The 14999-nt window shown below is 49.5% G+C and overlaps 1 protein-coding gene across 10 annotated transcripts in view; it reads right to left on the minus strand.

Annotated features, from left to right (window-relative positions):
- Nucleotides 1–14999, minus strand: part of DYSF (dysferlin) — a 124840-nt gene that overhangs the window by 29583 nt on the left and 80258 nt on the right. For 4 of the 10 annotated variants that reach the window (XM_087874423.1, XM_087874421.1, XM_087874422.1 and 1 more), the window contains 6 exons: nucleotides 14880–14921; nucleotides 9129–9230; nucleotides 7961–8122; nucleotides 7279–7444; nucleotides 6445–6518; nucleotides 3297–3359 (listed from right to left, as the gene is read on the minus strand). In XM_087874423.1, the coding sequence (XP_087730549.1) occupies nucleotides 3297–3359; nucleotides 6445–6518; nucleotides 7279–7444; nucleotides 7961–8122; nucleotides 9129–9230; nucleotides 14880–14921 (609 nt within the window). The remainder of the gene's footprint in view (nucleotides 1–3296; nucleotides 3360–6444; nucleotides 6519–7278; nucleotides 7445–7960; nucleotides 8123–9128; nucleotides 9231–14879; nucleotides 14922–14999) is intronic. The other 6 variants (XM_087874428.1, XM_087874427.1, XM_087874426.1 and 3 more) reach the window with 3 other exon arrangements.

Below are 14999 nucleotides of genomic sequence, written 5' to 3' on the forward strand. Positions count from 1 at the left end.
TTCATGTTTATGACGGTTGTGGTGTCCTGGGGTCACGTGATCCCCTTTTACGACCTTCCAACAAGCAAAGTCAATGGGGAAGCCAGATTCACTTAACAACCAGGTTACTAACTCATCAACTGCAGTGATTCACTTAACAGCTGTGGCAAAAAAGGTCGTAAAATGGGACAAAACTCACTTAACAAACATCTCACAGAACTTCTGAGCTCAACTGCGGTCGTACGTCGAGGACTATCTGTAGACAACAAGCGCAAGGCCTGGGTTACTCTCCCTGTGGGTGAGGCCACCAAAGGCTCAGCTCCACGGAGCAAGGCCCTCAGATGCTCTCCTCAGCACAGAACAGAGACTCCTAGGGCTGGAAGCAGAGGGGCTATTCAGCTGGTTTCCACCGGTTTGCACAAACCATTGGCAGAAATTTGGCCAAGGTCGCCGAACTGGTAGCGATGGCCGGTTGGCTACGCCCCCGAACCCGCTCCCGGTCGCTCGCCCCACTTGCCATGTTCATCGCCGCCATGTTCTTCGCGCACGCACATCCCATTGCCTTGCAAGTCCAACGGGGTGCGCATGCGTGAAGAACATGGCGGCTACGGCAGCAGTTTTTTCCGCGACCTCCAGTAATTTTTCGTGGTCTGTGGGCAGCTGCCACTTCTTTGCCAGCCACTTTCCAGCAGCAGCGGCTGGCTGGGGGCCACCGAAAACTCCGGTCAGCTTGCCTTCCAGACTCTGGACCAGCCACCGTGGAAGGTAAGCAGCCTGAACAAAGAGGTGGGGGTGGGGAGGAAGTGGGGCTAGGGTCAGGGCCGCCAAAGGAGGGGAATCGGAGGTGACGGGAGGGCAGGAGTAGATAGGTGGAAGTTCCAAAAATTTTCCTACCTTTTCCTGTGGGCGTAGCTAGGTGGGGGGGGGGTCATGTGACTGAGTGGGCATCAGTCACATGACCTAGCCACACCCACCGAACCGGTAGCAAAAATTTTTGAAACCCACCACTGGCTGGAAGGGACCTCAGAGATCTTCTAGTCCAACCCGCTGCCCAAGGCAAGAGGTACCTCATGCCATCTGGGACCAACGGTTGCCCGATCTCTTCTTGAAAAGAGATGGAGCTTCCACAACTGCAGGAGAGAAACTGCAATGCAATTCGTCAAGGCCGCCTGACCAACCCCAGGCTCCCATTGTGAGCCACGCACCCGACCCTAAACATTTCACCGAAATCCTCCCCTGTGGCAGCTGTCGGCCTCCCTCTGCCACCCGCAGCCGGCAGCTCTGCTTCCGCTCCGCAAAAACCCCTTTGCAAAAAAAACCTTCTCGGTTGCAAGCTGAGCATCCGTTCCTGCCCTGTCAGCAGCTCCTGAGCTTGATTGTGTTTAACGACATTTGTGCGAAAGTCCCTCACAAAAGCCGTGACCGAGGTCAGTGCTGACTGCAGAGCCTCCTGCCCTCCAAATGAAGGGCTGGCCACTTTGCTGCGGGGAGTTGGCGACTATTTAATTCGGCTAAACGGAAACAGGTTTCCTGGGATAAAAGGCAGGAAGGAGGTAGCTGAGCAAGGGTGGCTGCTGTCTGCAACCGAGGCTCAGAGCAGGTGAGACTGCACCTCACCTCAAGCTATCATGTCACTGGGGGCGGGGGGGCAAGATAGCAGCCTTCCAATATCTGAGGGGCTGCCACAGAGAAGGGGGGGCAACCTATCCTGCAAAGCACCCGAAGGCAGGAGAAGAAGCAACGGGTGGAAACTAATCGAGGAGAGAAGCAACCTGCAATGAAGGAGAAACTTCCTGATAGTGAGGACAATCAATCAGTGGAACAGCTGACCTGCCACCAGAAGTTGTGGGTGCTTCAACACTGGAGGTTTTTAAGAGACTGGACAACCGTTTGTCTGAAATGGCCTAGGGCTTTCTGCTTCACCAGGGGGTTGGACTAAATGACCTCGGAGGTCCCTTTCAGCCCTACGATTCTATAAGGCAGGAGAAAGAGAAGGAAGGAAGGAAGAAAGGAAGGAGGGGGGAGGGAGGGAGGGAGGGAGGGAGGGAGGGAGGGAGGGAGGAAGGAAGGAAGGAAGGAAGGAAGGAAGGAAGGAAGGAAGGAAGGAAGTCGACCTATTCTCCAAAGCGCCAGAAGGCAGGACAAGAAACAATGGATGGAAACTGAACAAGGAGAGAAGCAACCTAAGGAGGAATTTCCTGACAGGGAGAACAATCAACCAGTGGAACAGCTTGCCACCAGACGTGGTGGGCGTTCCATCACTGGAGGCTTTTAAGAAGAGACTGGGCAGCCACCTGTCTGAAAAGAGAGAGGGTTTGGAGAAGACCTCCAAGGCAGGGGCGGGTTTCAAAACCCATCGCTACCAGTTTGCTTGTGGGCACGTGGGCGTGACACTTCTGTGCATGCGCAGAAGCATCTGGCGGGTGGGGGGAGCCTCCCACTGCTACCAGTTTGCCCAATTTGGGGTGAACTGGTAGCAAACACCCCCCCGCTCCAAGGTCCCTTCCAGCTCCATGCGCATGGAGATTTCTGCAAATCTCGTGACTTCACGCTTCAGATCATCAGCCGTGCTTCCCTTAGGTTCCCCTCCTGCACCTACAGGTCATCCTCCACTTACAATCACAATAGACCCCCCCAAATTTCTGTTGCTAAGTGTAACATGGTTGTTAAAGTGAATTTTGCCACATTCTGTGACCTTTCTGGCCACAGTTGTTAAGTGAACTACCGCAGCAGTTAAGTCAATAACCCGGTCGTTAAGTGAGAAGGTCATCAGAAGGTCACCAAAGGGGATCACGTGACCCCTGGGGACACTGCAACCGTCGTAAATATGAGTCAGTTGCCAAGGGTTCAGATTTTGATGGTGTGACCCCAGGGATGCCACAACGGTCATAAGTCTGAAAAATGACCCCAAGTCTCTTTTTTTCAGTGCCGTTGTAACTTGGAAGGGTCCCTAAATGAAGGGTGGTCAGTCAGCATCTTCCTGTCTCAGTTGTCCCTTCTGGAAGGCAGCGGTTCTCTGATGCACTGGGGCTCCTGCAGATGTGGAGGAAACTCCTGGGATGAGAGGCTCTGCCTTCCCCCAAAACCTCCCACTGGGGGCTCTGGGTGTTAAGGAAAAGGACCCTCCTCTGACCCCGAAACACCTGAACTGGGACACCCAGCGCTTTCTGCCTTTCCGCCATTTTCCATCGAAGCTGGGAGAGATTTGACAGCTGCAAATGTAAATGTGGCCTTTCTCCTCCTGCAGATGAGCTTGGGAGGCCAAAGTCAGGCCAACAAACAGAGGAACTGGGGGTGAGATAGGAAGCCATACATACATGGAGATGGGGCCGAGCGGTTTGCGTGTTAATTAAAGCCGAGCTGGTCATGCCCTCCGCAAGCTACAAATTAAAATGTTGGATTAGTGAGGGGTTAGGAAAAACGCAAGTCAAAAATACAATCGCACAAGCAAAATTTTTCATCCTGAAACAAACACAATCTTCGTTTCTTCTCTAACAGCATAAAAGAAAACCTCTCTGGCATTTCAACAGGTAGAAGGTCATATCCAGCTGCAGGAGGCCAAACACCCAGAATTTTTAAAATATTGCTATCTAGCAAGGATGGCCAAAGCACCAGAAGGCAGGAGAAGAAGAAGCAACGGATAGAAACTAACCAAGGAGAGAAGCAACCTGGAACTAAGGAGAAACTTCCTTACAGTGAGGACAATTAACCAGCGGGACAGCTTGCCACCAGAAATCGTGGGTGCTCCATCACCGGAGATTTTTAAGAAGGGGACTAAACAGTCACCTGTCTGAAATGGCATAGGTTCTCCTGCTTGAGCAGGGGGCTGGACTAGAAGACCTCCAAGGTCCCTTCGAGCTCTATTCTATTCTAAATCTTCTTCCATGCTACACCTGGTGGCCAAAGGTGCCAGGTAGCCCCTGGAAGAAACCCAGAGCTGCACCAGGAGGCCCTCAAAGAAGCCGGGGAGAAACATGGGCTCATCCCTGGCAGTTTACGGTCCACCATGTAAAGCAGGTTTCTCCAGCCTCCCTGTCTCTCCGGCTACTGCGTGAATCTGACGATGCCGGCTGGAAAATTCAGGGAGTTGCAACTGAGAAACTCCTGCAGGCAAGGAAAGGCTGAACGGAGGTCACAGGAAACCGAGGATGCAAAATGAAGGATGATCAAGCAGGGACATCCTGTGTAACAGAAGCTCTCAGGATCTCCCTGTGCAACCTCGGCTTTGACCGAGATCAGATTTAGGGCCGCCTGCCGCCAAGGCAAACAACAGACAGGATTATCCAATTACAGCCTCCAACTCGTTCAATTATCCAATTATCATAATGATCAATTATTACGTTGACTGAACGGTCCCACCTCAAGAATGCTCACGAAGGGCTCCGCTTCGGCTCCAGGGGAAGTATCAGGTGGACGGGAGCATTGATTTCTACATATTTTCGTCAGCGGGGAGGGAGTCCGGCAGACACGGATTAAGTTTGCAGATGACACAGAACTGGGGAGAGGGGGGTTGTTTGGGGGGGGGCTAATACTTTAGAGGGAAACGGGAAAGTCAGAGCAAGCAAGAAAGGCTGGAGCACCCAGCCGAAATAGAATTAAACGCAGTAGAACGACGTAGAATCCTAGGGTTGGAAGGGGGACCTCAGAGGTCTTCTAGTCCAACCCCCTGCCCAAGACAGGAGACTCAAACCATTCTGGGCAAAACGGTTGTCCAATGCGATGGAGCACCCACAACTAAAGAAAGAAATACGGGTAACCCTCAACGTACGTCCACGGCTGAACCCAAAAATTCCGTTGCTAAGCGAGACAGTTGTTCAGTGAGTCGGACAGTTGTCCAATTTTACAACCTTTATTGCCACAGTTGAATCACTGCAGTTGTTAAGGGAATTTACACGTGACCACGGGGATGCTGCAACGGTTGTAAGTGCGGAAAACCGGACATCAGTCCCTTTTTTTCAGTGCCATTGTAACTTTCAACGGTCACTAAATGACCTGTTGTAAGTCGAGGACCACCTGTAAACGGGATGTAATTTGACACAAAAATGTAAAACGTCAGGAAAACAAAAAGCAAAATGCAGGATGTGGAAGCCTGCAAGGAAACTACCGGTGGTCCTTGACTTACAACCGACCACTTAATGACCATTCGAAGTTGCAATGGGCCTACCTGGGGGCTACTCAGGATGTGGTTTCAAAGATCCAGTATCTCCCCCCTGTGGTCACATGACCATCCTGCAGGCAGGCTCTCAGCGACATAACCGCATTTTGGGCCATTTGCAGCATCCCTCGGTCCTCGTTTTATGACATTTTTGCTGAAAACCAACCCTTGCTTTCCCTTTTCAGCAAAACTGCCCCTTGCAAAGGATGGATCCACTTAATGACCATCAAATTTGCTTAACAACCGAGCGGGCTGCTTTACAACCGACTGGTTTGCTTAATGACCACTGCGAAAAAGGTTGTGAAATCAAGCTGGTCATGTTACTGACCCATTTTGACCTTGATGGGCAGTTTCCATTATGGTCATAACTTGAGGACTCCCTGTTAGCGCCGTCTCAAAAGAAGTAAGATTTAGGTAGATGTCAGGAGAAACCTCCAGGCTGAATGCACTTTCAGCCGATGGAACAGACTGCCACTTGAAATATAAGTTCTCCTTCACTGAAGGTTTTGGAAGAGAGGTTGGATGATCGTCTATCAAAGATGTTCCTGTGCTTTGCTGCTGTGCATAGGAGTTGGGCTGGATGATCTCTATGGGGCCTTCCAAGCTATGATTCTTATAGGGAAGAAAGAACTGAACTGCATTCTGTGTAGTGGCTGCAAACATCTCAACTTTTTCATTACATTTTGGCCTCCAGGACTCTGGACTTTTCTGAAGTTCGGTGGAGTCTGTCCTGCACAGACGTGCATAACAGAAGAACAGAGTTGGAAGGGACCTTGAAGGTCTTCTAGTCCAGCCCCCTGCTTAAACAGGAGACCCTCTACCATTTCAGACAAGTGGCTGTCCAATCTCTTCTTAAAAGCCTCCATTGATGAAGCACCCACAACATCTGGTGGTAGGTTGTTCCACTGGTTAATTGTCCTCACTGTCAGGAAATTCCTCCTTAGTTCCAGGTTGCTTCTCTCCTTGATTGGTTTCCATCCATTTCTTCTTGTCCTGCCTTCAGGTACTTTGGAGAATAGGTTGGCCCCCCTCTTCTTTGTGGCACCCCTTAAATACTGGAAGACTGCTATCAGGTCCCCCCTTCACTAAACTAGACATACCCAATTCCTGCATCTCAAGCTCTTTCCCTCATTGACCTCAGCAGCTGTCAATTCTGCACCTACTTGTATCATCACCAAGATGCAGCCCCAACCAGCCTGAAAGGAGTTCTCCCCACAGGTAATTGCAAAAACAAACCCACGTTAGCCTTGACGGTTGTTCCTTGATGCTGTTTTCCATATGAAGTTTTCCTAGCACCTGAGCCGGCTTACCTGGACCGAGATGAGGGGTTCTTTGTCATCAATGTCAATCAGAACATCATCCTTTGGGGTGAGGCTCATGTCATCTGTAACAAATGAAAGGGAAGAAACATGGCTTCAGTTTTTGGAGTTGACTTCCCATCAACTCCATCTTGCTTCCATTGATTTGTCTTTCAAACCATTCCTGTCACTCAAGAGCTGCTTTAGCAGTCTTCCAAGGAAGTCTTTCAGACCAAGAAGATGGAACAGGGACACTTTGGACACTGTGGTTTTGACACATTGTCTGGGAAGGTTCAAGGTATATTAAACTATCAAGCAGGCCACATGCGAAGTCTTCTCCAACCCATCATTGTTCTGGATGTTGTATTCAATAACATCTGGAGAGTGGCGTGTTGGAGAAGAAGGACAGACACCATAAAACTGATCCTGAACCAACAACCCCATAGATAGGTGATCATGGATAATCAGACCTTCAAGAAGTCACTGTTATGAAGGGACTTCAGTGGACCACAGGTTGGTCAAACCTTCAGACGATACTCAAGAACAGGGTTCTCCAAACTTGGCCACTTTGAGACCTGTGGACTTCAACTCCCAGAATTCCACAGTCAACTTGGCTACTTTAAGACTTATGGACGTCAACTTCCTGGAGTTAAAATCTACAAGTCTTAAAGTAGCCATGTTGGCTGTGGAATTCTGGGAGTTGAAGTCCACGGGTCTTAAAGTGGCCAAGGTTGGAGAACCCTCCTCAAGAGCAAGGCTTCCTTTGCTAATATCACATATCATCTATTGGTTCCAGGAAAGTCACCCATTTTTAGGATCCCCCAAAGATCTTCCACCCTTCCTGACCTGCGTGGGTTTCAGGAAATACCGCATCTTCTTTGTAGGGGTCACAGAAGAATTCTTGCAGGGATCGGATGGTGCACTGGCCCACCACAGGTTTGCGGCCAAAGGGCCTGTTGTCGATGACTTTGATGATGATGGGAGGACAGTAGAGGTCTTCCCTTGGCAGACGCTGGAAGAAGAACAAGCCCAGTTGGCCCCCCCAGGGCAGAGAGTGAAGAAGAAGGGACAATATTTATTCAATATATTTAATACTACGTGTCTTGACGGCAGCAAAAATTGTAATATGCCCAACACTGGAAAAAAGAGGCACCACCCATAGAAGAAGATGTAATTTAAAAAAATACGAGATTGTGCAGAAATTGATAGGCTGACATTAAAGACAAAGAAGATACGGAATATTTTCAAACATGGGACTTATTTTATCAATGGTTGGACAATAGAAGTAGAAATTAGAAACTGGAAAAATACTATTAGGTATGTCTTATGCTTAATATATTATTATATTACATACCATTATGTAAGCAAATTAACCCAGACAATACGCAGTTCATAAAGTACTTAAGGAAAATACATAAATAAACTGTTAAAAAAAAAAAGTAGACAATATTTATTCAGGTAACAGTGGAAGGGTAAATATAATTTCCTTTTGTCACAAGAAACATACGAGACAATGAAGCTGCCTCACCACTTCCATGAAGAGGACGGAGATCTCAAAGTTGGGATTCTTCTTCAGGTTCTTGATCACAGTTGACTGGACGATCTGCCCACCACACTCCACCAGAAGGCTGGGAGAAGTCACACTGGCCAACTGGTAGCTCTTCAGGTTTCGAAGGCCCCAGGCCAACACCTGCACCAAAGAGCCACAGAGAGGCCAACCGGCTAGTTAAGAACCGAAATGGACCATGGAGGAACCAACGCAATCTTGATGTGGACAACTCAGCTAGTCTTGTGGTTTGTGTTGGGTGTGGGTTGTGGTGGAAGCACTGGACATTTCTGTTTTCCAGAGAGGAGGAGGAAGTTGTCACTTAACGACTGTTACAAAAAAGGAAGTAAAATGAAGAATGATACATGGTGAACCTCTTAAAGACTGCCACAATTTATGAACGTAATTCCGGGCTCAAATTATAGTCGTATCTTGAGGACAACCTGCATAGGATTATCACATTGGATGGTGTTGTTTTAATCCTAGTGAAAAACATTTTATTATATGTGTTTTGTGAGCCAGTGGTGATACAAAATGACTAGACATAATTAATACTTAATTTGCAGAACAGCATCCTCACGGCTTTTACAAAAATGGGCAATTCTACGTTAGCTAAAATGTTTAAAAATTGTTTAGCAAATGTTGGAAATGTAAACAAAAAACTGGCACAGATTACTATATGTGGTGGACCTGTGTTAAAGCAAAAAAAAAAAATGGGCAAAAATAGAAAAGCTGATAGGAAAATATGTAGATTTTAAACCTGAACTTTTTCTATTAGGTATAGCACCAGAAAAAATTTGATAAGAAAAGTATGTATTTAATATTACATGTCTTAACAGCAGCAAGGATTATATTTGCACAATATTGGAAAAATGAAGAAACACCGCGAGACGAAAAGATAATTAGGAAGATACTGGATTGTGCAGAAATGGACAGACTCACATTGATTAAAGAGTAAACAGAAAGAAGACACGGAATATTATCAAACATGGAACTTATTCTATCAGTGGTTGGAAAAAAGAGGTGGAGAGCACTAACAAAAGCACTAACAAAATGTAAACAATAGAAAATTAATAAAACTTTATTTTAAAAAATGGGCAGTTCTCTTTCCAAAATGTTTTGAGAGAGCCTCAAGGACCTCTGCACCCACCTCGATGGCCGTACGCTGGAGAACTGGCTTAATTCCTTGAGGGACCATGTAGATGTTGGGCTCCCTCTGGGGTGGAGGGTAAGGCAGGTCTGAATCTGCAGACTGGGAAGAGACATAAATTGGATCAATGCGTCTCTTTTAGGCGGTAAGAGAAACAGAAGTCCATCCTGCTGGTTCTTCCAACCAACCTAGAACTAAGGAGAAACTTCCTGACAGTGAGGACAATTAACCTGTGGAACTTCTTGCCTCCAGAAGTTGTGAATGCTCCAACACTGGAGGTTTTTAAGAAGGGATTGGAGAACCCTTTGTCCAGAATAGTAGAGGGTTTCCTGCCTGAGTAAGGGGTTGGACTAGAAGACCTCCAAGGTCCCTTCCAACTCTGTTATTCTATAATTCTGCTAACCTCTTCTCTAAAGCACCTGAAGGCAGGACAAGAAGCAACGGATGGAAACTAAGCAAGGAGAGAAACAACCTGGAATTAAAGAGAAACTTTATAACAGTGAGGACAATTAACCAGTGGAACAGCTTGCCACCAGAAATTGTGAATGCACTGGAGGTTTTTAGGAAGGGATCGGACAATCCTTTGTCCAGAACGGTCTCCTTCTTCAGCAGGAAGTCGGACTAGAAGACCTCCAAGGTCCCTTCCAGCTCTCTTATTCTGTTATTTTGTTATTCCTTCCTGTGACTTCACTCGCAGGCCAAAGGAAAGATGAGTCAAGTTGGTTAAATGGAAAGAGCTGTTCTTCAGAATCAGGCCCGGAGGTCAGACCTTGGTGGTCTCCAGATCTGAAGCAGAGCTGGGAGGGTTTTGCCATTCAGATGACCCCCCCACCCCCCAAGCCTTTGTTCCTTGCGTGTTACAACATTTCCCCCCCCCCCATTAATAGCGAAGTATCTGCTTCCATGAATCCATCTCCTGGGGGGGGGGTTGAACCCCAAGGGCTGAATTGAAAGTTTAAAAAAGGCCTCTTGCTACCATTCCCGCCCTCTCCTCCCCCCCCCACCCCCACCCCCAGGACAACCTTGGGAAGTTGGAACCAGGAATGGCTCCATTCTCAGGAACTCAACTCAAACATGTTGGGGATAAACGCCTGTCCATCATCTGACAAAAATGTAAAAAAAAAGAATAAAAAAGAAAAAGAATAGACAAAAAAATAATACATTGATTACCGTAATTAAAAAGGAAACAAAAGCAACAAGATTGAAAAATAAAAAAATCAAAGGCCGCCAGGTGATTTTTCTGCCGTCCGTTTCCTACGTTCCTAACTCCCCTGCGAGGAAGGAGAGGAGAGGAGGCTGCCCAGGTTATTACCTGGCAATAAACGCAGTAAGCCCTCCACTTACAACAGCTCGCTTAGTGACCGTTTGAAGTTGCAACGGCACTGAAAAAAGTGACTTATGACCGTTTTTCACACTTAATGGCCGTTGCAGCATTCCCAGGGTCACATGATCAGAATTCGGATGCTTGGCCACGGACTCGTATTTATGACGGTCGCAGTGTCCTGCGGCCAGAAAGGTTGTCAAATGGGCCAAAATTCACTTAACAAATCTCTCAATGGCCATGTTTCACACTTACGACCATCGTAGCCTCTCTGGGGTCAGGGGATAAAAAATTCGGAGGCTTGGCAACTGGCACGTACTTATGACGGTTGGAGTGTCCCGGGGTCATGGGGTCCCCTTTTGCGACCTTCTGACAATGGGGAAGCCCAATTCACTTAACAACCGGGTTCTAATTTAACAACTACAGGGGTTCACTTAACGACGGTTATAAAATGGGGCAAAACTCACTTAACAACAGACATTCGGGGCTCCGTGGTGGCCATAAGTCAAGGATTAGCTGTATAAAATCCGCAGCCGTGGCATCGTGTCCTTAGCTGCCAAATTGGGGTGCTGAGTATCCGGACAGCCTCTGCACTCCCCCAGTGCCCAAAATTCCTGAAATTTTGAAGCGTCCCACCCCCCTTGCAAACTCGCCTGAGCTGCCTGCAGCGCCACCCAGCCGGCCCTCCCGTTGCGGCCCACGGGTTCTCGGAGAGCAAAAATCCCCAGGCTTCCCCATAAACCCGATCTGGGGGGGGGAGGGAAAGGGGGGGGCTTAGCCTCCAAAGGGAAGGAAACCCCTAAGGCGGCTCTTAACCAGGGGCAGTTGGAAGCAATTTCGGCTGCAGTCACTTTTTCCAGCCAAAAAGAATTATTGCATTAAATTAAGGAGGCATATACATTTCAAACATCAGATCGGGTCGTATTTATTTATAGATCCCGTGGATGTATATTTAATAAGGGCTACAGGGAGGCGGGCAGGGTGGGAGCCGGCCAATGCTGCTCGGGGCGGGGGGGTGGGGGGGGGAGGCTAATTTTCCCTGGCACTTGCCAGGAGCTGCCTAAACAAAACAGCTTGCTGTGCATGATGGCATTGCCAACTCCGCTTGGGCGTAATTGGAACCCCACGCCCCTCCCCCCAGCCCCCAAATGCAGCCCCACCCCCCACTGGCACCGCTTTGAAGATTTAAGGGAAGTATTGGGTGTCAGCCAAAAGGGGCGCCGTCCCCTAAAGCTCTCCATCCAATTTGCAGGGGCCCCCCCCACCCCAAAGCCAGACAAGAGCCTTGCAAGGAAGTTGCCGGAAGGCCCCCACGGCCCTTCTCCTTCTCTGCTGCACCCTGCCATGGCGACTGGGTGCTCTGGGAGTTATAGTCCGCCATGCTTAGAGGGCAGTGGGTCAGTCCTTTCCCCCCCATCTCTGCAGGAAGCACCGGTGGGCAGGGAATCGCCCATCCAAGAAGAGGAGGTGACCGATCACCCTGCACCCTTCACACGCAACTTATTATAAAGGGGGGAGGCCCTTGCAAAGTATCCGGAAGTTTCTATCGATTCAAATGCGGCGGCCCAGGTGGTTTTGTGCAAGTCTAGAGTTGCACACTTATTTTGTGGGAGCAGTTATTTTGCTTCCGGGTGCAATTCGAAGTGCTGGTTCTCCCCTTTCAAGCCCTACCTGGCCTGGGGCCAGATTACCTGAAGGACCTCCGTCTTTCCCCAATCGTATCTACCTGAGCCACAAGAGCAGGGAGCTCTGTCTGGTGGGACCAAGGAAAGGGGCCTTCTCCGTGGTGGCTCCCTCCCTGTGAAACACCATCCCTGGGGAGATGAGATGGGCTCCCACTTTCAAAAGACCTAAAGACCTGGTTCTGGGGACCCCAGGGGGATACGCACCCCATCAAGTTGTTGATCTGATTGTTGGCACCAATAATCGAGTTTTGTATTGGGGTTTTATTGATCCGGCCACCTGGAGTCCGCCAGAGTGAGTTGGAGGGCCCGATCAAATTCATTCATTCATTCGTTCGTTCGTTCGTTCGTTCGTTCGTTCGTTCGTTCGTTTTGCTGCCCATCTCAGCAAATGACTCTGGGCAGCTCACAATTCAAATTTTATTAAATGTTACGATTAAAATGATTAATTTGTTATTAATTAAAGAATAAAATAATAAATAAATAAAGTGGCGATATCTTCTCCTGACAGTTGTTTGTTTTATATCCTGCCTTTGTTTTGGTTTTTTATAAATACTTCAAGGCAATGAACAAGGCGAAGAATCCTCCTCCCTCCTCCTATCCTTCCTACCACAACGCCCCTGCGAGGAGGACCGGCCTGAGGGAACCAGCCACCCTTCAATAATAGGCTGCATGAAAAAAACCTTTCAGGCGCAATCCAAGTATTGGAGATAATGAGTTCTGCAAAACTCACTTATTATTTCATTAACCCAACTTTAGGGCAGGGCCCAGTGGGTGGAGCTGGGCAGAGGATGCTCTTGAGATGAAGCACCATCCGGAGATGGACTCGAGGGAAGGAGATGGGGCAGGAGCCTCTCTTGAGACACGAGAGTCACCTTGGAACAGGAGAGAGGGGTCTCCAAGCTTGGCAACTTTAAGACCTGCGTGGACTTCAACACCCAGAATTCCCTAGCCAGCATCCCCCCCAAAATGCATGGCTGGCTGAGGAATTCTGGGAATTGAAGTCCACCCTGGTCTTAAAGTTGCCAAGCATAGAGACCCCTGGTGCAGACAATGGGATTGGAGATGTCTGGGGGGCCAGGGGAAAAAGAGCTGTTTGCCCTACATGTAAGAAAGGGATAGACAAGATTCAATTGCACAATCACAGCCGCCATCTTGAATAGAATAGAGTAGAATGGAATGGAATGGAACGGAAGCTGGAAGGGACCTTGGAGGTCTTCTAGTCCAGCCAGTCAGTATTGCTTGACCCTCCCTGGCAGACCCTCCCTTTGGATTTATATGGCTGACTGGGGAATTCTGGGAGTTGAAGTCCACGCCTCTTAAAGTTGCCAAACTTGGGAACCCCTCCTTAACAGACTGCTGTGGCTCTGCCCCTAGTTAGTTACGTAGATGATTCCAGACCTCAGTTGATCGGCGTGAATGACAAAACAATCATTAACCTGTATGAGCAGGGAAGGAAGGAGCCATGCGGGGGATTAAGGCTCAGATTTGGTCTGGGACAAAGGAGGGAAGCTGGGGAGAAGCAGGACCTGAGGCCGGGCGAGAAGCAAGCAAGCAGGACCTTCCCTGTGATGTGGCTGCAGCACCCACCGCCCTCGCCCTCGCAGCTGCCCAGGGCTCTCTGGAAGAGGCCAGAGGTGGTGGAAGCAGCCCTTGGGGGTGGGGGGGTTGCCTGAAAAGCCTGCTGGGAGGACATGAGGTGAGGGGGTCTCGGCTGCCTGTCTGCAGGGGGATTCCAGAGCTGCAACCCAGAGGGGGGATTGCCCAGGGGAAGAGGAGGGGAAGCGGGCAGGGATAAGGCTAAGTGGGCATGAGCAGCAGTTGCCAAAAGAGCCAGCTCTCTGGCTGCAGTGGGGAGGGGGCACTCAACGTTCACTGGCTGACAGACAAGCTGTGACTGTTATGGGGAAGACATGGAAACAGGGGGCCCTGAGGGATCAGACCAAACTCGACCCAGCTCCCCAAACTCGAGGAGTGCCAGCAGCCCCGGCAAAATGTTTCTCTCTCAACACAGACTAACAAGTCAGTCTGGCCGGAAGATACATAGCTGTCTGTCCCATCTGTTCATCTCGGCCCCCTGCCTTTTATCCCCAGAGCTAGGGTGGGGCCTCGCTAGCAGCGGTGGCTCTTCCATCCCAAGGACCAGCCCATAGATTTCCACTGCTCTCCTCTCCTCTGACTTCTGCCCATCTGCACGTCAGGCACTGGACCCAGCTGTTCCTCCTCCTCCTCATCAGCCACCTCCAGACCTGGGGGCTGTTGACTCTCCATCTGAGGGCTGACGGACGGCCCAGGCTCCTCCTCCCTCTCTCTCTCTCTGTCAGCTCCATTCCCTCTTCCCCCTCAGAGCTCTTGGGTTGCCTTGATGCTGACCCTGACTCCCACGCCTCCTCCTCCTCCTCCTCCTCCTCCTCCTCCTCCTCCGATTCGGCTGCTGAAGGGGCTGGCAACCAGCAGGCCACAACAACACCTGAGCCATCAGACGGTTTCAATGGTGACTTTTCTGCATTCAATACTCAATCAATAGGAGATTTGGGGGTAGCCATATAACCTTGCTTGTACCCCACAAGCTGAGATGATAGGGGGATGCCTTGGCTGAGGGAGGACCTCTTCCTGGGACCCCAAAATCCTTGCCCTCCAAGAATGGCACCCCAGGATTTTTTGGCGTGCTGCTTCAGCCCAAGAAGTTGCCAAGCAGAGAAGACCAGGGGGTGGGGGTGGGGTGTTGTAAGCAAAGTGAAGAGATACCCATTGCAGAAGCCCCTCGTGATAGAAGACAGGGGGGCACAGCTACAGCGCAGCAGTCCCGGGTGGCACCAGACAAGGAGAAAAGGAAGCAGAAAAGAGAGAAATGGTGAGCTCAGACAC

Source organism: Pantherophis guttatus, chromosome 8 (assembly GCF_059756535.1).
Source record: "Pantherophis guttatus breed Tessera chromosome 8, ASM5975653v1, whole genome shotgun sequence".
Classification (NCBI taxonomy): Eukaryota; Metazoa; Chordata; class Lepidosauria; order Squamata; family Colubridae; genus Pantherophis; species Pantherophis guttatus.